Consider the following 25,348-nt stretch of genomic DNA (forward strand, 5'->3'; position numbering starts at 1 on the left):
TCGGCGCATTTTTACTTGTTTTTTAAGTTTATGAGAAGGACAAAACAATGAGAGCTTCAGAATAATCCCAAAAGGAGAGAATGATCACAACCAATAAGTTATTGGAAATGGAATATAGAATTTAGGCAAAGGCCAAGCGCTGGGGCCTGTGAGGTCATTCACCGCTGAAGGGCAAGTTGACAATAAGAAGGGTTGAAAGGCGTAACAGGAGGAAAACCTCAAAGCAGTTGCACTATGAATCAATTTTTAGGAGTGGGTGGAAAGTTAAGATGGAAGAAGGAGAATATGAACGGAGGTACAGTAAAAGGAATGAAAGGGGCTGCAGCTAGGGGGCCGAGAGGACGCTGCAGAGAACCCTAAGTAATGCCTACGGTTCACCGCATGAGGCGCACTGACGGCACTTCCACCTTACGGGGAATATTTTTATACCATAATTGGCATACTGAACGACTTCTTCATTTCTCGATTCCTCACATTTTTGGGTACATTTGGGACTGAACGCCTTTTCCCCACAAGGGGGAAATAAACTGAAGTTCCTTCTACCTTTGCATAATCATTGTTAGGCCAAACAAAAAATGAACAATAAAGTTTTGCCTAACAAAGACGACATCAGAAATGCACTTATCTCATCGAGACTGGAAAAGGATCGCAAATATATGTCAGCTATGACTGACTGTTTGATCTTTAAAATTTGGCGTTGTAACAAGTATAGTCGGCAAACCAAAGTGTCGAGTTTTTACTGCACGCAATTTAAATTTTACAACTGAAAACCTTACGCAAATCTTCACGAAAATTTTATTCATTATTATTTATTTTCACGTAACTTTTTAAGGCGGTACAGTGCTTATAAAGTAATAATGTATTTCACGGAGACAGAAGACTTCTTTCTTGAAAATATATATATAGATTATCTTTTTGGTTTTCTGTAGAACAAAACTATTGTGCCGGCTTTGCCTGTCCGTCCGCACTGTCTTCTGTCCGCACTTTTTTTTTCCGCCCTCACGTCTTAAAAACTACTGAGGCTAGATGGCTGCAAATTGGTATATTGATCATCCACCCTCCAATCGTCAAACATACCAAATTGCAGCCCTCTAGCCTCAGTAGTTTTTATTTTATTTAATGTTAAAGTTAGCCATTATCGTACTTCTGGCAACGATATAGGATAGGCCACCACCCGCCCGTGGTTAAAGTTTCATGGGCCGCGGCTCGTACAGCATTATACCGAGGCGCATTTTTTACTTGTTTTATTTGTAAATCAAATAATTATGCAGAAAGCAAGTATAATAGCAATGCCTGATTTCTATGTTGTGACAAACCAATATCCTATGCTGTGACTGATCACCACAGACTCGATTTTTGCATGTCCGCAGTATACCACGTGGAAGGGGAGCGGATATTCCGTAAATGTAGACAGTTTAAACAGTTCTCGAGAGGCTATTCTCGTCGTCTTGCTAGCTGGCCTTATGCCAGCACGGCATCTTGCTCTCATGATCATCAGCGAGGCTTTCTCAAAAGCAGTGTACGAAAAATTATCTGCTAAAAGACAAAATTGCGGTTATGGACGGATTATTTATGCAGGCTGGGATGTGCATACAAGTAGCCTTCTCTTCATATAATATATATATACATACATATATATGTATATATATATATATAGCTATGTGTATAATATATATACATATACATATATATATGTGTGTGTGTGTGTTTGTGGGCGCGCGCATGTGCATGGGGAATAAGATGGGCAAACTCTTTCTTTTGAAACAGAAGTCTATATCAATTCACAGTAGGGATTCGCCGAAGGAGGCCTCTCCCGTATTATAAAAAATGTTATATGATACGTATCCGAGAAATCTCTTCTTTAAATTTCGACCTTACTTGGATTCTGGTAGAGTTTGCATTGTGTCAATGTATGAACGGTTAGAAGAGGAATAGCTGGGGAGAGAGAGAGAGAGAGAGAGAGAGAGAGAGAGAGTCCTTTGACATGAGTTGTAAATAACAAAGACATTTGAAGCGTAAAATGTGTTCGCTTTATTAGAAGGCTTTGTGTGGCCATGGTAACCACTTTAGAACGTCGGAAATGGATAGGACTAAGGGCTAGCTGTTTATGGTTTAGCGTCTCACTTGTTACGTGACTGTCATATGAAACAGGCCGTATTGTTCTCGGAATGAAAGAAGGCAACTGTACTTTTGACAGAGAGCAGACCAGAAATTCCTTTAAGAATTATATATATTGCGCTCCGAGGTTTATTGATGTAGAAATATGTATGAAATTTTTTATCACACCGTGATTTGTATACAATCATGAAGCTACAAATGTCGCTTAATATCAAATTCACGCTACCTCGGGAATATCCCCGATGGGGAATTATCACCGAAGGGGAATTTATAAGTGATAAATGGACTGGTATGTACTGCCGAGTCTCGAACCCACGACACAGATAATTATCCAGCGACTCCAGTCGACGTTCTATCCACTGAGCTATCAAGAGAGGTTTGATATTAAGCGACATTTGTAGCTTCATGATTATAAATATGTATCTACATATATACATATATATATAAATTTATATATATATATACACTATATATATATATATATATATATATATATATATATATATATATATATATATATATATATATACATACGTGTGTGTGTGTATGTATATATAACTGAATCACAAAGATATGGAAATAGCACTAATGAGAGAGAGAGAGAGAGAGAGAGAGAGAGAGAGAGAGAGAGAGAGAGAGAGAGAGAGAGAGAGAGAGAGAGAGAGAGAGAGGTTCCATAGAATCATCTGGTGGTTTCACTGCTATCATGTTTCTAGACATTCCATGGGGTCTTGTGTTCGAACCCATAAGTCATCTCGTGAAGTATGGGAGAGATAATTTATCCATCCAGAGGAATGACGAGAATCTCCAAGATTAACCATTCAGAATCAGAGGTCTCTCGGATCTCATCGTTCGTCGCGTCTGGTGTAAGAATGAATCATGACTGGAAGGAGGCAGCATTTCTGCTTGATATATTTCTTGGATGAATATAAATATACACACACACACACACACACACACATATATATATATATATGTATGTATATATATATATATATATATATATATATATATATATATATATATATATATATATATGTATGTATGTATATTAACTTTATCACATACACAATTGCTCTGTGCATTAGTACAATTAGTAACAGGAACTCATTCAAACTGGATGGTATCTAGTGGAGATATTTTTAAAAAAAGTTACAAGCTTTCTAGGGCAAACAGTCCTCATTGTCAAGTATACCCACTAGATACCATCCAGTTTGAATGAGGTCCTGTTAGTAAAATATGTGTGTGTGTATATATATAGATATATATATATATATATATATATATATATATATATATATATATATATATATAGAAAATAGTTCTGTTAACTCATCATCCGAAGTCTTAGTCGACAACGACACCACAAAGAGTGTGACACAATTTCGCAGAATTGAGTCAGTCAATTAAATCAATCTACTCAAGGATTGCACGATCGCAGGAGGCTTGAATTACAGGATGTGTCAAGAAGGATTTTCTTGGCAGTAATTTACACTCGAAAAGTTAAATAGTTTGGATGATAGAGCGTCCAAACATATTATTATTATTATTATTATTATTATTATTATTATTATTATTATTATTATTATTCAGAAGATGAAACCTATTCATATGGAACAAGCCCACCAAAGGGGCCACTGACTTGAAATTCAGGCTTCTAAATAATATTATGGTGTTCATTAGGAATAAGTAAGAATAAGGGAAATTCAGAAAAAAGGCCAAACATCAAGTTCAGCAAATAAAAGCTAATGATTTCTCTCTCTCTCTCTCTCTCTCGCCTGGTGAAGATAAGATCGGCGAGTTTGACCATATTTGTATCCAGTGAACTGGTCCTTTAATAAGAAACGTGGGATGGGAACGGCGCTCTGCAATCTGTACAACTTTCGCCCAGAAAGACCGAAATCCAGGGGTAGTGTTTAGAAAGACCCCTTATTCGTCCCGTCTATTATTCCTCACGCCGTTGGACTGTGGAACAGCCCCCCTACTGAGGATTTCGTGCAATTGGGACTTCTTCAGAAGTTCAAGCGAAGATGCAATGCATTACTACCCTAATACAATTCTTCTTGTAATATCAGTAATTTACTTACATTTTTATTTATTTATTTATTTATTTATTTTTCATTTATCTGTTTTTCTAATAACTTGTCTCCTCTTTCTGTATTTCCAGTTACCGTCTGTTATTTCTTTCGATTGAACACCATATTCTTTGGAAACTTGAATTTCAAGTCAGTCGCCCCTGTGGTGGGCTTGTTCCATACGAATAGGGTTCATCTTCTGAATAATAATAATAATAATAATAATAATAATAATAATAATAATAATAATAATAATAATAATAATAATAATAATATTCTTTGGAAGCTTAAATTTCAAGTTAGTGGCCATTGTGGTGGGCTTGTTTCATGAATAGGGTTCATCTTCTGAATGATAAATAATAAAATAATAAATCTATTATTCCTCCACTCAACCTTATTACTGCCTTCACAATGTTTCAACCATTAAGCTGGCACTGTAGTATTGCCATAATCCTGGAGAAGCATTTCCCATCCGATACCATTTTTTCGGGACCAACGTCAACATCTAAAACATGAACGAAATGATCAATAGGCGTTACAAATAAAAGGATAAAAACAAATATTCTGTATTTGCACTGAAAAGTGCAAAGAGGAACGTGGTATTGTTTGTGTGAAAAATGACTCATTACCTGTCGCAACATCTTTCAGGGCTGAATATCCAAGTTTCATCTGGAATAAATATAATTCTAGATGTCACTTTGGATGGGAGACAGCGACAACACGACACAAGGACCTGAAGAATTCTGTTGGCAAATTCCCTTGAAAAGTATATTCAAGTTCGTATACAAAATCAATTAGATAGCAACAATTTCATTTCATGTGGGAAGGAAGATATGTTAATATTACTGGAAGATGTTGAACTGATCAGACACATCATTTTTAACGAAGAGAAAATAAACTACAATATGGCTCCTGAAAGAGTGATTTATTCCGAAACACGAATTTCTCAGATCGAGCTAAGCTCATTACGCGTATAAAGATTGAAACAGGAAATCGTTATTCGTTGAAAAGATTCCATCATTCGATGCGAGTGATGATCGTCCTTCTAAACAGAGAGAGAGAGAGAGAGAGAGAGAGAGAGAGAGAGAGAGAGAGAGAGAGAGAAGGACATATGGCGGCCGCATCGCGCGAACTGGGTACAGAGTTTAATACTTAAGGACACGTCTGGATTTATAATCATACGTTACAAGAAATAGCAGCGATTTCAGCGTGGACTCGCAGGATGAACCCTGCTTTGGCACCGAGAGAATGTGAGGGTAGTGAAAGGCGTTAATTAATGTAGAAAAGGTTAAAATGTACTGGGATGAGACTTACATGTATATAATAGATGCATATATATATATATATATATATATATATATATATATATATATATATATATATATATATATATATATATATATATATAGATGTGATGGACTACACCCTCTCACTTATTTTTTCACCTGTGTTGAATTGTGATATATATATATATATATATATATATATATATATATATATATATATATATATATATATATATATATATATATACATATACATATATATATAATCTAAAGTGACGATTCTTCTTAATAACTTTACCGATAATGAAGAATTCCACTCGCACAGAACTGAACCCATGAATCCTCGCATCATGGACGAATGGCCACAGATGAATTTCGTAGGATCTCGCGAAGGATTTATTAGCGATTCAGGAGAGGATCCCCAAACATCTGTTCAGCCTAAGAAACAAGGGATCAAGGACATGACGCTTCGGAGGCCGTTCTTGGGGAGTTGAGACTTGGGATACATTAGGATTTCCGACCCTTAAATACTAGGGTCCTTTTGCCTTCCGTCCATACTGAGGTTCGCTTGTGGGTCGGACTATAATATTGTCCTGTGGACTGAGATCTGTCAGTTCGTAACCGTGCAAGGTGATAGAACTGACGTTCAACATTTTCGTAAACGAAAATAATGAAACTCCTCGAGGCTGTGTGGTTTGATAACATCTACTGTACGGTATGTGATGGTTCCCTTTTTGAAAGTATAGATATTCCTAGTTATGAAGAAAGGAAGAGTGTAGATAAACATGCACATTGATGTATGTGTGAAAGAGAGAGAGAGAGAGAGAGATGAAAAATGGGAAAATGTAGACAACTTGCACATAGATAAGTGTGTGTGTGGGGGGAGAGAGAGAGAGAGAGAGAGAGAGAGAGAGAGAGAGAGAGAGAGAGAGAGAGAGAGAGAGATGAAAGACGGAAAAATGCAGACAACTTGCGCATAGATAAGTGTGTGTGTGTGTGTGTGTGTGTGTGTGTGTGTGTGAGAGAGAGAGAGAGAGAGAGAGAGAGAGAGAGAGAGATGAAAAAAGGAAAAATGTAGACAACTTGCACATAGATAAATGTGTGTGTGTGTATGAGAGAGAGAGAGAGAGAGAGAGAGAGAGAGAGAGAGAGAGAGAGAGAGAGATGAAAAAGGAAAAATGTAGATAACTTGCACATAGATAAGTGTGTGTGTGTGTGTGTGAGAGAGAGAGAGAGAGAGAGAGAGAGAGAGAGAGAGAGAGAGAGAGAGAGAGAGAGAGAGAGAGAGAGAGAGAGAGAGATGAAAAAAGGAAAAATGTAGACATCTTGCACATAGATATATATGTGTGGAGAGAGAGAGAGAGAGAGAGAGAGAGAGAGAGAGAGAGAGAGAGAGAGAGAGAGGTGAAACTTGAACTAAACAGCAAGCACCAAGAACCGTAAGAAACGCCTCGCCAAGACACTCACCTGACACCCCGACGATGATGAAAATGATGCTGGCGACAGCAGCGAAGATCGTGGCTGCCCTGGGGTAATGGATGAGACGGGCAGCCTCCTCTGACGACCCGTTGTTGCTGATGATAAGCCCGTCCTCACTATGGTTGGACAGATCCTCCGAGGACACCAACGCCGCTGCCTCCGACGGATCCATGGTGCAGTGGTACTGACGAGAGCAGTCCAGAGCAGAGATTTCGATTCACAGGCAGAGAGAGAGAGAGAGAGAAATGAAAAGAGCTTTGTTCACCTTATTCGGGAAGTGTCACTCTCGCACTTGGAGCCAAAGCACTAAAACAGAAAACTAAAAAAAAAAAAAGTGGGATATTATTGGCACTGTAATGGCTAATAGAAGGTTTTATGAAACAACAATGGCAATCAATCACAGTCTTTGGCGTTTGACATGACGCAAATCCTTCCTGCTCTCGCGAGCTTACGTATACGCTCAGCCCAGCTACTGCAATCTGGTGCTCTCTTTCACAAGACGCTAGGAAAATGATCGCGGAAGTTGGGGGGCAGGGGCGGGGGGCGTTGGTGAAGGAATAAGGCTGTCAATCACTGGGGAGGGAGAGATTCACAATCGTAATGGGGAGGAAACTATGAATCGCGGCCTGCAACGGACGAAGAGGAACTTTCAAAATGGCAATGCTTATCCCATCAATAAGCCCAAACGCAAACACATTAGAACCCTGTGGTTTTAAAGGGCTTCAAACGTAATGAACCGTCCTCCTCGCTGTGAGAGAGAAACAGAAAAACGAAATAATCCTTTCACGTCACTGGATAACAGACGGACCTCTTCGAAACAACAGAGCCGTTGTTTCCTTCACTGCCCTTCCTTCATTCACCTCCGTGTGCCTGCCGGTAACAACTGAATGTGTTCACGTGAACAACGAAAATGGCCAAGCGAGTCCGCCAAATCTACAAGTGGCGTCGACACGAGGCAGCAACAACTTGCTGCTCTCAGTTGTTCCAGTGAGATATCAGGAGAGCTGCCGGACGCAAGTCCCACCTCGCGCGGCTCTTTGAGAGGTTCTGAGTGGAGAACGACTGAGACTGAACGAGAGTGTCTGGTCCATACTGCCTGGGGTGGGCTCTTCCCATCGGCCCCAGCCGCCCCCCAGGACTCCCACGAACCTATTCCCGGGTGCCCTGTGCCCAGCACAGTGCCACTACTGACAGACGAGGCTCAGAAGGCAACGGTTTTTCTTTGCTTTTATTTATTATTTTTTTTCTTTTCGCTGTTGTGTTTCCCTTCCCACAGTTCTCACCAGAATAACCTCCCCAGAGCGAGTAGATGAAAATGGAGGAATGGCATCCACTCTCGCTGATAACGTTATCTTTCCTGGCGATAACTGCGGTCCATTGACTTCTGAACACCATGAACGCAACAGTAGTGCGTTTGTTATGTTTACTTCAAAGTACTGAAGAATTTTGATCGCTTTCAGAACGTAAACTTAGGCTCCATTGCGGCTAGGTGTTTACAACTCTTATTTGACCACCAGCCTCCTCCCCACCGTATCTTCTTACGCTGGGAGACTCACTCATTAAGCCTCCTTCAGATTCAGAACCCGACCTTAAATCAGGCGCTAATGATTCCCGAGAGGCACAAATAATGGCCTGTCAATTTCGATTTGTATGGCAAGAAATGAATGGTCTTATTCTTAGCAATGCGCGACAGTTTGAAATTCAGAGTGACCCTTATTATTATTATTATTCAGTAGATGAAACCCATTCATATGGGACAAGCCCACCAAAGGGGCCATTGGCTTAAAATTCAAGCTTCCAAAGAATATGGTGTTCATTGGGAAGAAGTGGGAGGAAGTAACGTGAATAGAAGTAATTGGTATATACTTGACAATGTTCAGAGCAGTGAAAACGAGTCCTCCTCGTTGGTACAAAAGCAAAATCCCCTTTTCCTTATCAGAACGTGAATGAAACCTGGCATAGTAATCAGACATAATTGAGGCTGTTCATCATCATTAAACTGATTATTATTCAGAGTGTATTGGAATTCCTGTGACGAGAGAAAATATTTTATTGAAATGCATGCGAAAATTGTTTCCAAATGCAGGACAACAAGTCGTACATACATACATACATTTATTAATATATAAGCATATGTATGTATATATGTATAAACACACACACACACACATATATATATATATATAATATATATATTAGAAATAATCAACACACAATCACGTGTGGAACAGAAATAAATTTCTGACTCACATCAGGATCAAACCCAGGTCTTTCAATTGAAAGACCTGGGTTCGCTCCTGATGTGAGTCAGAAATTTATATATATATATATATATATATATATATATATATATATATATATATATATATGTATGTATGTATGTATGTATGTATGTATGTATGTATATATCAGACAAAATGCAGTGGAGAAATGTCACAGACAAATAAAAGCAATTGTGGAAGGCGCTTGAAAGCAACCTCTTCAACTTGCGAGGATCAACATCAATGGGTCTGTTGGAAAGAGCCGTTCCACAAACCAGCCGCCTCATCTAGAGGTCCCAAGTGTTCCTCATGCGGGACCCCGTCTTCAGTCTGGAGGAATTTCGCATTAAATCCGAGAAGCAAAGAAGAAGTTTTACAAGAAGTTTTACATAGCTCGGCAAAGGGAAACGACTCGGAGATAAAACTTGCAATTAGCTTTATATGAAGTGATTTGTATACTAATGAGAACTTCCTGGATTGTATGACAGTCTTGAGTACCGTTGCGTTTTGCTGAAATCCACTCGAGACCGCCAAAGTTGAGTTGCTATGCATACACTTACGCCTAAAAAGCATGTAAGTAAGTTTAGATTTGCATGGATATGAATGACTGTGCAAGCGGACAATTAAAAATGATCGAAAATAGTTAGAACGGACTGATTACCAACTAAAGTTATCGGTCTTTTAAGCTGAATTTCTTTAATATTATTTATGACGTCCTGTGAATCTAGTGCTAGTATTAATAGTACATTACAAAACTCACCCAATATATTTGGTGAAAACTGGATTTCTGCTGACACCGTCTAAGTGCGCAAGAGCATGGCAGTTGAATACCCGTTGTCACTAACATTTCGAACTTCAAGTAAGATATCTTCGAGCGTTGGAATTATTCTTAAAAAGATTTCATTTCCTCGGCAAGGACACATCGTTTTGAACCACGTAATATCTTCATTACATGTTTCGTTTGTCCTTTTAATTGAAGAATCGAAATTAGCTCAGAGAAATGTCTCATTGTAATCGATAAGAAGGCGGAGAAAGGGTGAGAATGTTGTCAGGTCTAATTTAAAGGAAATAGATAAATATTAAACTTAAATATTATTGGAATGTTGATGTACGGGCGTAATGCACATTACTATTCAAATCACAGAAAAAAATAAAGATAACGAGAGGGGATAAATCAACATGAAACGAAATATTAAGACAAACCAGAATGGACATAAACAACGGATGACTTCGAGTACCAGAATCAGAAATAAAGAAAGACAAACAACCAAGAAAGTAAAGAAATAAAACAAGCAAATAAACACCTCGATGGCCATCAGAGCTGAAATGTAAAATGGCACCGCTAACAACCGTTGCAAGCCCTGTTGCATACGGCATTTGGCTAACGGGCAAAAGGAGCATAAAAAAATCTGGCTTATCTAATCTTACAATACGTCTTTCTAGTAACATTCGATAAGGATTTAATTTTTCCAGATATATTATCCGTCTGAGATAAGTGGTGGGATTATACTCGAGTATCTGAATGAAATGAGTGCTGATAACTCTAAGGGCTTCACGCAAATGATTTCTGTGAAATTTCGCCAACTTCAGCTGCGTCAAGGTCACTCATGGAATCCGGTCAAATGCTGAAACAAGAGACCGCCCCCTCTTCCCCCTCCCCCACTCCCTGTCCAGACTTCCTACCCAATCCCACAGCCTTTTTTTTTTTTTTTTTTTTTTTTTTTTTTTTTAAAGCAGGCAGTCAATGTTTCGAGGAACAAAAAATTCGTTTCGAGATTTCCTATTTTGACTTAGAGCATTATTGGGCATTATTCTCCATCATCTCATGTCTGTTTGACGGTATTCCTTGGCAAGGTGCTCATCGTAATAACCAGCTTTGTCTTGGCCAAAAACGACGCGAAAATTTGGAATTTACTACTCATATCCATTACAGCTGGATAAACGTGGCATGCACGCTCAGTGAATTCTCAAAAACGCATCCGAACTTTATGAATGAAGTGAAGAAGCTCTCCCTCTATGCCTGGAATCGACCTTGTGTCAGGAGGGCAGTGGATGGAAAGCTTTTCCATTTGATTCTGAAAATCCGGATTTTAGGCGTCTCAGTGGGAAGCGTATCCAGAATTACGGAGAAATCGTAGACGTTCCCGACTCAGTATCTTAACCTGGGAAATTTATCCTAAACTGGTTCGAAATGAGAGAAGCGGCACCACTTTTGATGACGCTTGACTAAAGGAAGTCACACCAGAGAATAATAAAGAAGAGTAATCTGCATCTGACCCTGAAACGTTTCACTGATAATTCGGCCGTCAAGTCTGCCTGGTTGAGCATACCAAGACAATCACGTCTGGTGAATTATATTCTCTCTCTCTCTCTCTCTCTCTCTCTCTCTCTCTCTCTCTCTCTCTCTCTCTCTTTCTCTTTCTCTCTCTCTCTCACAGTTTCATGATAAAGAATTCTGAGCCGCTCGTGTGTTTGCATTTAGATGATTACTGCGCTGGTTTTACATGACAGCTCTTCGTAGCTGATACGTTTGACTTAAGATAAGTCCAGTAATGATCATAATCCTCGGGTGATGGATGATAGCGGGTTCGAAATCCGAGGTCTTGGGATTGCATATGTGCATTTTTGTGGCGAGTGACATCGTTGCACTCGTTCTCATCAAATAATCCGTGTATTGTTTATTCATTTCAACTGCACGTAGAACTTTTCAGTCAATCTTCCTTTAGCGTAGTCTTAGTTTAAGCTTGATGTACAATTGAAAGGAAAGTGTATAGATTTCAACAACACATAAAACTCTTCAATCAATCTTCCTTTAGCGTAGGGTTAGTTTAAGCTTGATTTACAATTGAAAGGAATTTGTATTGATTTCAGCTGCACGTAGAACTTTTCAATCAGTCTTCCTTTAGCGTAGCGTTAGTTTAATCTTGTACAATTGAAAGGAAAGTGTATAGATTTCGACTGCACGTAGAACTTTTCAATCAATCTTCCTTTAGCGTAGCGTTAGTTTAAGCATGATGTACAATTGAAAGGAAAGTGTATTGATTTCGACTGCACGTAGCAGAACTTTTCAATCAATCTTCCTTTTGCGTAGCGTTAGTTTAAGCTTGATGTACAATTGAAAGGAAAGTGTATAGATTTCAACACATAAAACTTTTCAATCAATCTTCCTTTAGCGTAGCGTTAGTTTAATCTTGACGTACAATTGAAAAGGAAGCGTATTGATTTCAACACATAAAACTCTTCAATCAATCTCCCTTTAGCGTAACGTTAGTTTAAGCTTGATTTGCATACAAGAGAGTAACAAAGCAGAAATTTTAAATAGCTTTTTATTTTCTTTCTTTGATGGCATCATCGCTCATTCCCTAAATTTGCGCAAAGTCATGGTAGACGGAATCTTGAATATGGCACCATGGAAAGAATGTGGCGTTTAAAAAGCAATGTAAATGCCCTGCTTCTCTTGCACATAATTTAGCGAAAAAAAAAAATAAAATAGCGAGAGAGAACAAAAACGGCAGAGACAGATCAGTTGGCCCGGTTGCCCGGTGAAACATTTCTCTCTCTCTCTCTCTCTCTCTCTCTCTCTCTCTCTCTCTCTCTCTCTCTCTCTCTGTGCTGCGCTATCCTATTCATGTTATATCTAATTAGGATTTCTCAAGGTCCTACATTTAACAGTTAATAGATCTCTCTCTCTCTCTCGCTCTCTCTCTCTCTCTCTCTCTCTCTCTCTCTCTACTCTCTCTCTCTCTCTCTCTCTCTACTACTCTTACGCTAACGCTAACCTATACAAGTTATAGCTAATCAGTATTTCTCAAGGTTTTACATCTCTCTCTCTCTCTCTCTCTCTCTCTCTCTCTCTCTCTCTCTCTCTCTCTCTCTCTCTCTCTCTCTCTCTCTTCGCTTTATGGTCCAACAAAAGCCTTTATGAGCTTCATGTTTACCTCATTTACCCATTGACAGCCTCGTTAGCACTAAATAGGCACAATGACCGGTCTCGGATTTCTTTTGACAAGCGCGGACCAGAATACACGGGACGAGATATAAATAGTATATATACAAATATGAGGCCGTCCCTTGATTTATTTATATTTACCTTCAGGGATGAAAAAGTAAATGTTACTGTGTGTGTGCCTCTATGTATATATATATATATATATATATATATATATATATATATATATATATATATATATATATATATATATATATATATTATATGTACACACACACACACACACACACACACACACACACACATATATATATATATAATATATTATATATATATACATCACATTACCACAGGTGAAAAAGAAGAGATGGTGGTGTAGGTCTGACCGGTTTTCGACTTTATTTCCAAGCCATTGACGAAGGACTGATACAAAGTATAAGAATTCACAAATATATTTACTATAGGAACAGTACTGACGAACATACACAACCGTTAGTACTGTTCCTGTAGTATGTATATTTGTGACTTCTTATACTCTGTGTCAGCCCTTCGTCAATGGCTTGGAAATAAAGTCGAAACCGGTCAGGACCTACACCCCGTCTCTTATTTTTCACCTGTGGTAATGTGTGATAAATGAATCACGTACAAAAGTGATAATAATCATATATATACATATATATTTATATCAACAAGCAGGAGTCCAAAGAATACAGCACTCAACAAAACACTTGCATATTTATCGTTAGAAACGTTTCGTGTACCTCAAACACATCATCATCGGTCTGTAAAATTGAAAAATACGTATCAGTTCCCTCAATTCAAAATAAAAGCTAAATTGAAAACAGACCGGTGATGTGTTTAAGCGCCACGAAACGTTCCTAAAGATAAATATGCAACTGTTTTGTTGAATGTCGTCTTCTTTGGACTCCTGCTTGTTGATGTATACTTCCGCCTGAATGTGTGTGTACATATGTATATATATATATATATATATATATATATATATATATATATATATATATATATATATATATATATAAAGAGAAAGAGATAGAGTTTTCATCACAATCATCCCACTCACTGTAACTTTCGGGTGCAATGTCATGAAGTAAATACCTTCTGAAATATCTCATGGTGCCCAGAGGATACTATTCAACACAATAGCGAAGGAGAATGATATTATACTTTATGTAATATAATTATCAGTGGAAGTGAACTAAGGGACGTCGAACTAAATTTGACTAATCTGTAGCAGGAGCTGAAGATACGTGTACACATGCACTTGTGACCCAATATGTCCGTGTGTGTGTGTGTGTGTGTGTGTGTTTGTGTAATTGATTTATTTTATTTCTATTAATTTATCGACGCTCCATTATGTAACTTGATGATCGGGCTATCATTAGCAATGGTGCGTTCACGGAATCCAGTTAAAAAAATGATATTATGCATTGATTGTAACTTGATTAAGCCATTGTGTGGTGGCTTCAAAGTAACACCTGAGGTTATCTAATCTCATTCTTAATCTCAGAAAGTTTCAGACATTCCTAAGAAGTTAAGAAAATTTAAAACGTGTATGTATATAATACATATATATATATATATATATATATATATATATATATATATATATATATATATATATATATAAAATGTATTTATATATACATTTATATATATGTATATAAAAGTATATATATATGTATATTTATATTTATATATATATATATATATATATATATATATATATATATATATATATATATATATATATATATTATAGGTGTCAACAACACAGGCCACCACAGAGCCATGGCTGAAAGTTTCATGGGCCGTGGCTGTGAGTTTCGGACAGCATTATAGGCTGTACAGAAAACTCGATTGCGCCGAAGACGCTCCGGCGCATTTTTTTACTTGTTTATTCGTGGTCACCCATCCAAGTACTGACCAGCCTGTTGTGTGTGTGTGTGTGTGTGGCTGTTATTTTTTCTTCTTAGAATCCCCACACTTTCTCGAAAGAAATAATTAAGCTGTGCTTGACTCATTATCGTCTTGTATTTTTTTTTTTTTTACTTTTTTATATTTTATTAGAAAAATACATTAATGCAGTTTTACAATTCTGTCACAATAATTTACATAATTTTTACAATTATCATTTCTCTTCTTACCAGGAATACAATATGTTTACATACATGAATGCAAAAAAAAAAAAAAACACACTCAGATAATTCTCTCTTAATGACGACGTTTAGCGTATTATTCGGCGACAACAATGATCAGGACGCCAATAATTACGGGTGAGTTGTCGTATATGCATTCGACCCCGACACAAAGGAGCGAGAGATATGATTGCCTGTCCTCCGATGTTTTGTATCACGGCGACTTTCCGTTTCATGAAATGCAGAGTCTCTCTCTCTCTCTCTCTCTCTCTCTCTCTCTCTCTCTCTCTCTCTCTCTCTCAGTTAGGTATGTGGAGTGACCTGACAAAATGGTTAGTAATTCTTTTTTCCTTTAAGAAGACTTACGTACATGCGTGCAATTATTGTGTACGTCTTAAAGTACGGTAAGGAACGGACTTCGGTGTATAAGTAAAATAAAGCACAAAGTTGTCGACATTTGCAAGACGAATCTCTTCGGGATATCCTGATTTTCCGTTTTCTGGAAAGGGAGACTATTGTGCCGGCTTTGTGTGTCCGTCCGCACTTTATTCTGTCCGCTCTCAGAGCTTAAAAACTACCGAGGCTAGAGGGCTGCAAATTGGTATGTTGATCATCCACCGTCCTATCATCAAACATACCAAATTGTATCCTTCTAGCCTCAGTAGTTTTTTATTTAAGGTTGAAGTTAGCCATACTCGTGCTTCTGGCAACGATATATAGGCCACCACCGGGCCGCGGTTAAAGTTCGTGGGTCGCGTCCCATACAGCATTATACCGAGACCACCGAAAGATAGATCTATTTTCGGTGGCCTTGTTTATACGCTGTAGCGACTGTACAGAAAACTCGATTGCGCAGAAGAAGCTTCAGTGCCCTTTTTACTTGTTTAACTTTATTTTAGCGAATACCATTACAATCGATACTCTAGTAGCATGCTAATTCTTATTCATCACGATTTCTAACTCCATATTCATCGAGGACGGGCATGGAAGAGGATAAAGTGGAAAATGTGAAAAGAAGACGGTGGACATGAGGCAGCTGACCAGGCCCAAGACGAGACGAAGGTCTGGGAGGAACGAAAACTGAATCTCAACACAGAAAAGAAAAACGAGATAATGTTTTGGGTAACAAAGGTACGATGAAAGCGGAAAAGGTGTAAGAGAGGGGAGAAAGTTAATAATATCTCAGATGAAAACAGAAGAGGTGACCAAAATAAACATATTAGAAGGAAAAGTTGGTGAAAGAGTATTGTAACAGTCAAGGTCTAAAGAATACCAAGTCAACCCACCTGGTATTCCTCGTACCTTGATAACAGCAATGCACGAAAGGAAGGGATATGTACTATATCATGAATAAGTATAAAAGAAGCGAGATCGTGAGAGTAGCCGTGAACTGGAAAAGGCGCTGGAGGAAATGTCAAAAAACCTATCAAAAAGACAGCTGGAGATTTAGGTTTGTGCCAAGGAAAACAAAAATAGCCGATGTTGAGGTGGTTTCAAGAAAACTGCCATGCAGATAACAATAGATTATTCAATATATTTGAGGATCTAGACCAGGGGTTCCCAACCTTATTATTGTAGATTCCTGTGTACCCACAAAAATTGAGGATGAAGAAGAAAAACAGTGAAATTGATATTGTGATATAATTTCATTATGAAATCTGTTTGTGTAGAGTAAAGCTTTGCTTACTAAAACGATGAAATAAAAAAAAAAAGACACGACTTTGTGCAATCTCAATGCAGATTACATCATGTATTGCACAGTACTGGCTATTCTCTCAGATGTAATGTACCCCCTGAAGAGTACAAATGTACCACTGGGGGTACATGTAACCCCAGGTTGGGAACCCCTGATCTAGACAATCCATTTAACAAGAATACAAAGTCAGGCACAGAGACACTCAGATGGGCTTTTCGGAAGCAGAAAGAAGCACTGCGCAAGTGATAATGACCCTCTTATCGTAAGACAGAGATCGGAGTGACGACAGTGGTAAGTATTTTAAAAGAAACTGGGATGTTTTGTATCCTTCAAGGATCAACTCTGAGTCTTTTACTGCATTGTTTATAGCATCATTGGGAACTGCCCTAATCTCACTATCGTACACTGTAAGGGGTTTCCTTTCTGAGATATAAACGAGTGGCGCAGTCCTCCTAGAAAGTATGGATGCTAATTATCTTAATTTCATTAGGCTGCAATGATACGCGCATGCAGATAACCTGTACAGGTTATTTGTTTTCTTCTGTTATTTAATCATTTATTTATATGATCTGCACTTAAACGCCTTTTTCATACTTGATAAACAAGTCAATAATCTTTTTTATTTAAAAGTGTATATGCACATCACGGGTGGGGATAGATCATTCTGATTTTAATGCTCCGTCGTTTGAAAAGAAATCGCGCAACAGACAAGGAAAACCAACAGAACGAAAGGAAAAACCTTTACCCTTAACAGAAGAAAACAAGCAAAAATTGCGCCGAAGTTTCTTTGGCGCAATCGAGTTCTCTGTACAGCCGCTACAGCGTATAATCAAGGCCACCGAAAACGGATCTATCTTTCGGTGGTTGTGGTATAATGCTGTATGAGCTGCGGCGTATGAATCTTTAACAACGACCCGGTGGTGGCTTAGCCTATATCGTTGCCAGACGCACGATCATGGCTAACTTCAACCTTTCAATAAAATAAAAACTACTAAGGCTAGAAGACTACAATTTGGTATGTTTGATGATTGGAGGGTGGATAATCAACATTACAATTTGCAGCCCTCCAGCCTCAGTAGTTTTTAAGATCTAAGGGCTGACAGGAAAAAGTACCGACAGAAAAAAGTGGAACAGAAAAAGTGCGGACGGACAGACCAAGCCGGCACAGTAGTTTTCTTGTACAGAAAACTAAAATCAGCACTGATAAACTAATCCTGCAGACAACATCCGCTCTCATTCCAGTCCTACAGAGATGGCGGTCATAAAAAAGAAACGCGCGTTTGCGCACAAGGGTCGGACAGGTACAAAGAACGACAGTGCGGAGACGGAAGTGCCAAGTAGATACTCAGTGTGATAACAGACAACTGTGGAATTCTTCAAGGAGGTGCAGAGGAACGTGGTTTGTGTGTTGAGGATCTGTTTGTGAGGGAATTAAAAGGAATGTTTGTGTGTTGAGGACCTGTTTGTGAGGCAATTAAAAGGAATGGGTTTTTCGGGTTTGATCTCACATGTCCGCCGCTATAGAGAGGGTTCGTGTTAAAAAAAAAAAAGGATATCTAACATCAACTCACGAATTTTTAAGAAAATTATCCACTTGTGACGCAGTTTTGTCAGGTCCAACATCTACGAGGCTCAGGGTAATTTTGTTTGTTTGTTTATTTGTCCTCCCAATCAATTCTGATTTTATTTTTATGACGGCGAACGCCATCTCCTGTCCGATTGCACTTTGGATGTTCAAATGGCTTTAATGATTACACATACCCGAGTCAGCCTGTGAAAAAATGCATGCATTATTCCGAGGCTGCAAATGCTTTTCTCCAACTCATTTATCAAAGCTATGTATGTGAATTAACAGCGTATATTTGCGATGCTACGCTCATGGCTTATCTCAGGTGCATCTTCTTTCCTGTTTTGATAGGATTGCAAGATCCTGGTCAACCTTTTCAAGGAGTTTAGCGAAAGAATTGCCGATAAGTCCTACTGCAGAATAACATGGTAAAGTTTACCTCACCAGCTTGTTGAGGAAAGCAGGTATGTTTTGTAAACGAATGAACTTCGCAAATAAGGACGCAAGAAGGCATTCAATCTTTAGCAAGTATCTTCCAGGTCCCAGTCACAGACTTAGCATTTGCAAGCATAATTCCTTAACATACGTTCGCGCATACCACGCATACCCCGGTCTCATTTGACAGCTACGTGAGTAAAAACTCTTTTGAAAGAATTTGACGAGGAATGACGTAATGCTCGCCCTCTCTCGGCGCCAGGATAGAGGTTGATACAGCAAGCTGGGAGATGAAAAAACTGACGAGTGATGTCACTTTCCTGGAAGCATTACGTTGATTCACGGTCTCTGGGTGTAAAGTAGGGCCGCTGACGTCACATATGAGCGTCAGAGATAACTAAGGATTGTTGGGAAAAGAAAAGAAAGATATTTCACGTTTGAAAAAACTACGGGCCTTCACTTTAAACTATCTAAAATATGATCTTACGTCATATCCTCCTAACCTAACCTAACCCGTGCGCTTTCCGATAAATGGAATCTGCAATATTCGGCAAGATTGGTAATTTATGTCCGTTGGATTACCAAAGTCTGCTATTAACCTTTCCCAGTGTTAGCTTGTCCGTAGATTTATCTGCTGTCAACGCGACTCAAAAAGTCCAGCGCAGATCAAGACAGCAATGGTAGACAGTCAGATAAAAAGGAAAAGACTGTCTCATCTGAGAGTAGACAGGGGGTTCATGGATACTGCGTAACTTCACAGGTGGTAGAGCATATTATATATTATCTATAGCTGCGTTCCGTAGTAATGGCTGAAGAAGAAAACGAAGAAAATGGAAAGAGATTAGAATAAGGGTCACACGTGTGTGGAGTCTTATGAGTTGCTGGAGCTTTGCTTTTTTTTAATGCGTGCTTTCTTGCATTGCCTTGAGGATTTGCAGCACTCTAGGTGACCTCGGAATCGACATCTGTAGCAGATTCTATTTCGTGTCTATGAAGCTGCCATCAGAGTGAGAAGATTAAGTTTCTTTAATAACCACACATCGGGAGGTTGAGTAAAAAGACCTGCATTGGCACCAGCAAATCCATCGGCTTGAAGTTGACGTTTCATTAAGAAAGCAAAATTGCAATTTCTCACACGAGAGAGAGAGAGAGAGAGAGAGAGAGAGAGAGAGAGAGAGAGAGAGAGAGAGAGAGATGATCTATTGAAGACGAGCCTCCCACCGAATTGCAAACGGACAGACACCTCGTTCATGTTGATTGACGCTCAAGGAGGGAGGAATTAATGAATCGCATAGCTCTAGTAACCGAAGCTCCGGTTCTCTGCTTAGAAATAAAACAAACAGCTCGATTCCTCCTCAGTCAACGCATTCGGTCAAGCAAGGTCAGAGTTGTTTGCTCTGTAGTCCTTGCTACAGACACCCGTCTATGGTTTCACACAAAAGCGATCGGTTTTCGTATCCTGGTTTGGTGGAGGACTGCGGTGGTGTTTACCTTCTATCTGCCCCTACAAGAGAAAGTACGCTGTGGCAAAAATCACCAAGTGTGGCCCAGGAAATATTTGGAATTCAAAATCATGTGTTGAAACTTATATAGAAATGTATTTGTTTTACGCTTAGTGTTTTTACCTTTTGGAACGAAAAGGTTTATGACTTGGATGATTTTCAAATCAGGATATATTTCTACAAAGTTCGTTAAAGTGAAAAGTTATCAATCAGTTATTAACATTTCCTGTTTCAACCGTTAACCAGTGCTAACCGTGATAGACACATTTTCACACCCCAGAGTCTAGAGATTCCCTGAAGATCGTGCTTTTGTCTTTACAAAATCAACAGAAAGTCCAGAACGTTGCTGCCTGCCATGTAACTGCAATACCAGATTCACGGGCAGTTCCAGATACAACTCTCTCTTGCTTTCTTCGCAAAATTTCACTGATATCCTCAGCTGACATTCTTGGGTGTTCGTGAAGAAACAAACAGGAATGAAAACAAACAAAAAAGGCAAAAGAGGTCAAGAAAAATCCTAGAACCGGTCCCGAACCGTCTCAGATTGTCATCAACCCTCCTTGGCCCATAGATCACCCCACCACAAAATGCTGAAGTCCAGAGACAATTTTTCTGAGATACGCTGAGGACAGACAAGCAAGCGAACAAGCAAATAAATACATAACGTCCATCCAACTTCCTAATCGAGATCATTAAATAATTTTCCATTTTTAAGGAGAGAATATGAAGAAGTGGACAAACGTGACACAGGAGACACTTCTCGAGAAGTGATTGTTTAGGATGGAATACTGCTGTATGTCTGGAGATAATGATAAACCTATAACATCTCCTAACGATTGCGAGGTTTTCCACCTGTTACACCTTTCAAGCCTTCTAACTGTCAATTTCCGTTTCAGCGCTGAATGATCTCATAGGTCCCAGTGCTGGGCCTTTGGTCTAAATTCCATATTCACTTCAATTCAGTATAACATCTTGTTCTTTGTGAAACTTATACACGATGGTAACATTGTAATCGATGGTAGTTTCCGAGCGCTTTCATTTAGGTAGGGTAGCTTTAGAGGGGATTATTTATTCTGCCTTTCACATGGAAAGACGATATATTTATTTTTCACTTCCTATTCATTGTTCAGCCAGATTTACAGCGCTGAGTTGTCCAGTGCATTAATAAGGAGAGAGAGAGAGAGAGAGAGAGAGAGAGAGAGAGAGAGAGAGAGAGAGAGAGAGAGAGAGAGAGAGAAACACACCAGGCTCCTTCAAGTACGCCTGATGATTAACAGAAAGATTGCTCTCCTAAAATCCAACCGGCAAACTTTGGCGATCATTGGGCAAATGCAGTAACGCCTTTCTGAAGTAAATAAAAAAAAAATAACTAAGTAAAATTTATTCATAAAAGCACTATAGATTTGAAATAACAAATATTCTCGAATCATAAAAAAAATTCTATGGCAGTCTTTTTTAGCTTTAGTTTTCTGTAAAAGAAAACTATTGTGCCGGTTTTGTCTGTCCGTCCGCACTTTATTCTGTCCGCACTTTATTCCGTCCGCACTTTTTTATGTAAGTACTTCTTTCTGTCCGCACTTTTTCTGTTCGCACTTTTTTTCTGTCCGCACTTTTTCTGTCCGCTCTCGGATCTTAAAAACTACTGAGGCTAGAAGGCTGCAAATTGGTATGTTGATCATCCACCCTCCAATCATCAAAAATACCAAATTGCAGCCCTCTAGCCTCCGCAGTAGTTTTTATTTTATTTAAGGTTAAAATTAGCCATAATCGTGCTTCTGGGAAAGATATACGGTAGACCACCACCGGGCCGTGGTTAAAGTTTCATGGGTCGCGGCTCATACAGCACACTACCGAGACCATCGAAAGATAGATCTATTTTCGGTGGCCTTGATTATACGCTGTAGCAGCCGTACAGAAAACTCGATTGCGCCGAAGAAACTTCGGCGCATTATTTACTTGTTTATTTTTCGAAAACACTTCTGGCTATTAAGTGATTTACCACTGGTTTACAGTCGAAAGAATCCTCACATATCTTTCAAAACAATGTCTTATCTAATCTCTTTATCGCAACGTCCTTCTCTCCTTCAGGATTCGTTGTCCTTCAAAATTCTTTTGTTCCTTTTATGCTCTGAGATTATGAGATAATCTTCTCATTAGCATCTTAGATATTGTTGCTCCTAAGACCAAGTGACGCTGTAATGTACGTTTAAATCTTGATTTTGTGCCATGTTGGACTTAAATGATTCATATTTGACAAATATTTATATAATTAATTGACTAACTGTATTTTCTGCGGAATGATGCTGGGTATTCTGTTGTACTGAAAGCTTGTTAAGTTAGACTGCATGCATTCACGAATAATATTATTCTTAAGAGACTTTACGTGAAACCACCGTTTTTAGTTTTCCGTCCGCACTTTTTTCTGTCCGCACTTTTTCTGTCCGCCCTCAGATCTTAAAAACTACTGAGGCTACAGGCCTGCAAATTGGTATGTTGATCATCCACCCTCTAATCATCAAACATTCCAAGTTGTAACCCTCTAGCCTTAGTAGTTTTTATTTTATTTAAGGCTAAATTTACCCATAATCGTGCTTCTGGCAACGATATGGGCCAGGCCACCACCATATCATACAGCATTATATCGAGACCACCGAAAGATAGATCTATTTTCGGTGGCCTTGATTATAAGCTGTAGCGGCTGCACAGAAAACTCACTTGTTAATTTTGCAGAGGATTTGATACCATTCATTTTATACGAATGAATAAAGCAATAAAGATCATAAAAAGTAAGCCAATTCATGCCTGCAATATTCATTACCAGGATATTTATCAGGAAATTGTGTGGTCTGCGCAAAGAAAAACCTGCGCGTTATACACTAATTACAGTTCATAATATATCATAATGATACGTTGTTGAATGACAGTCAACACGGTTATGACGCTCCCTAAAAAAATGTGCACTGGTATTTTACATCCCAAGCAGATTTCAGACTTGATCGTGACTTGTGAGTGGAATGAACAAAAAACAAGCAAAAAATGCACAGAAGTTCCCTCGGCGCCATCGTGTTTTCTGCACAGCCGCTACAGCGTATAATCAAGGCCACCGAAAATAGATCTATCTTTCGCTGGTCTCGGTATAATGTTGTATGAGCCGCGGCCCATGAAACTTTAACAACGGTCGGTGGTGGCCGATCCAATATCGTTGCCAGAAGTACGATAATGGCTAACTTTAACCTCAGATGAAATAAAAACTACAGAGGCTAGAGGGCCGCAATTTGGTATGTTTGATGACTGGAGGGTGGCTGATCAACATACCAATTTGCAGCCCTCTAGCCTCCGTAGTATTTAAGATCTGAGGGCGGAGAGAAAAAAGTGCGGACGGACAGACAAAGCCGGCACAATAGTTTTCTTTTACAGAAAACTAAAAGAGCATCGTGAATGAATGATATATTTTAAGGTTTAAAATTCTCATGCTGAAGAATCCTTAGAGATTTGCCTTAAATCAGTTTCGCTCAGGCTTTACGAAATCCACCTTCAAACCTCCGTTTCCGACCTTTAAAGTTTGCTCAAATGCCCCCGATATCATTGTTTATTGTGAAATGAAAAACCAAACTGAACTTGAATTTACTGAATGATTACGAAGGGCAGAAAAGGCACATCTCAATGACGATGTAAATAGATAATAACCCTTCGTAATTTTCATAGATTTTAAATGAACAACAGTTCTTAGAAAATTAATAAAACACATCGGAATTTTATGACAACGATGAACAGGTGGCGTGGCAGGCAGCTGATATTTAACAATTCACGGCCCCTCCAGTTATGCGAGGAACCTTAAAGCTAAACACCTACGGACGATTAGGTCACTGTGTAGGACCCCCGTCGACAATACATGGTTAGTAGGCACGTGTGTATATATCGCCATATGTACATTTGTAGAATCTACTGGCAATTTTTACCAGATACTTATGTAATTGTAATAGCCACAATGCCCTCTTAACTTCTCGAAGTCTTCGCGCTTTTTTGATACGCTCGTCACTTACAAAGCCTTTGGATTCAAGTGCAAGAAATGTGTATTTATAGTTTACACGTACTATACATACACATATATACACATACATACACACACACACACTTCTTCCTGCTTCTTCCCAATGAACACCATAATATTCTTTCGAAGCTTGAATCTCAGGTCAGTGGCCCCTTTAGTGGCCTTGCTTCATAAGAATAGGGTTCATCTTTTCAATAATAACTATATATATATATATACAGTATGTGTATATATATATATATATATATATATATATATATATATATATATATATATATATATATATATATATATATATATATATATATATATATATATATAGCTATATATATGCACACACGTGTATATATACATACATATATATACACACACACACACACGCACACACTAAGATAGTCTACTTGATGCAGACACATATGCATACGTGGGTACGTTTGTGCAGCGTCACTTCTATTACTCTTCTTCTTAAGAAACTCTCCATAAAAAACCGGTTTATCAGTAAACAGAATGTCGCCTTCGAAGAATCGGCTCATCTCGTAGCGTATTGTGAAAGAAGCGCTCTTTATCTCTCTCTCTCTCTCTCTCTCTCTCTCTCTCTCTCTCTCTCTCTCTCTCTCTCTCAAGAAGATCTTCTTCTGAGTCTGTAATCATCTCATCATGTTGAATTGTACACTTCGCGTAACAAAGTCATCATAATTCTGTTACGCAACCCACATCGTTGTACACAGGGTTACTCACTAATGTGCTTCGAATTGGGCCGTGTTACGATTATC

The 25,348-nt window shown here is 38.6% G+C and overlaps 2 protein-coding genes across 4 annotated transcripts in view; one reads left to right on the top strand and one right to left on the bottom strand.

Annotated features, from left to right (window-relative positions):
* The window catches only part of LOC136843948 (protein trapped in endoderm-1-like), a 97,775-nt gene extending 89,412 nt beyond the window's left edge, over nucleotides 1-8,363 (bottom strand). Inside the window, exon 1 of the mRNA XM_067112934.1 lies at nucleotides 6,947-8,363. Coding sequence (XP_066969035.1) covers nucleotides 6,947-7,130 — 184 coding nt within the window. The 5' untranslated portion in view covers nucleotides 7,131-8,363. The remainder of the gene's footprint in view (nucleotides 1-6,946) is intronic.
* The window catches only part of LOC136843949 (serine/arginine-rich splicing factor 3-like), a 180,670-nt gene that overhangs the window by 77,625 nt on the left and 77,697 nt on the right, over nucleotides 1-25,348 (top strand). The window lies entirely within an intron of this gene.

Source organism: Macrobrachium rosenbergii, chromosome 12 (genome assembly GCF_040412425.1).
Source record: "Macrobrachium rosenbergii isolate ZJJX-2024 chromosome 12, ASM4041242v1, whole genome shotgun sequence".
In the NCBI taxonomy this organism is placed as follows: Eukaryota; Metazoa; Arthropoda; class Malacostraca; order Decapoda; family Palaemonidae; genus Macrobrachium; species Macrobrachium rosenbergii.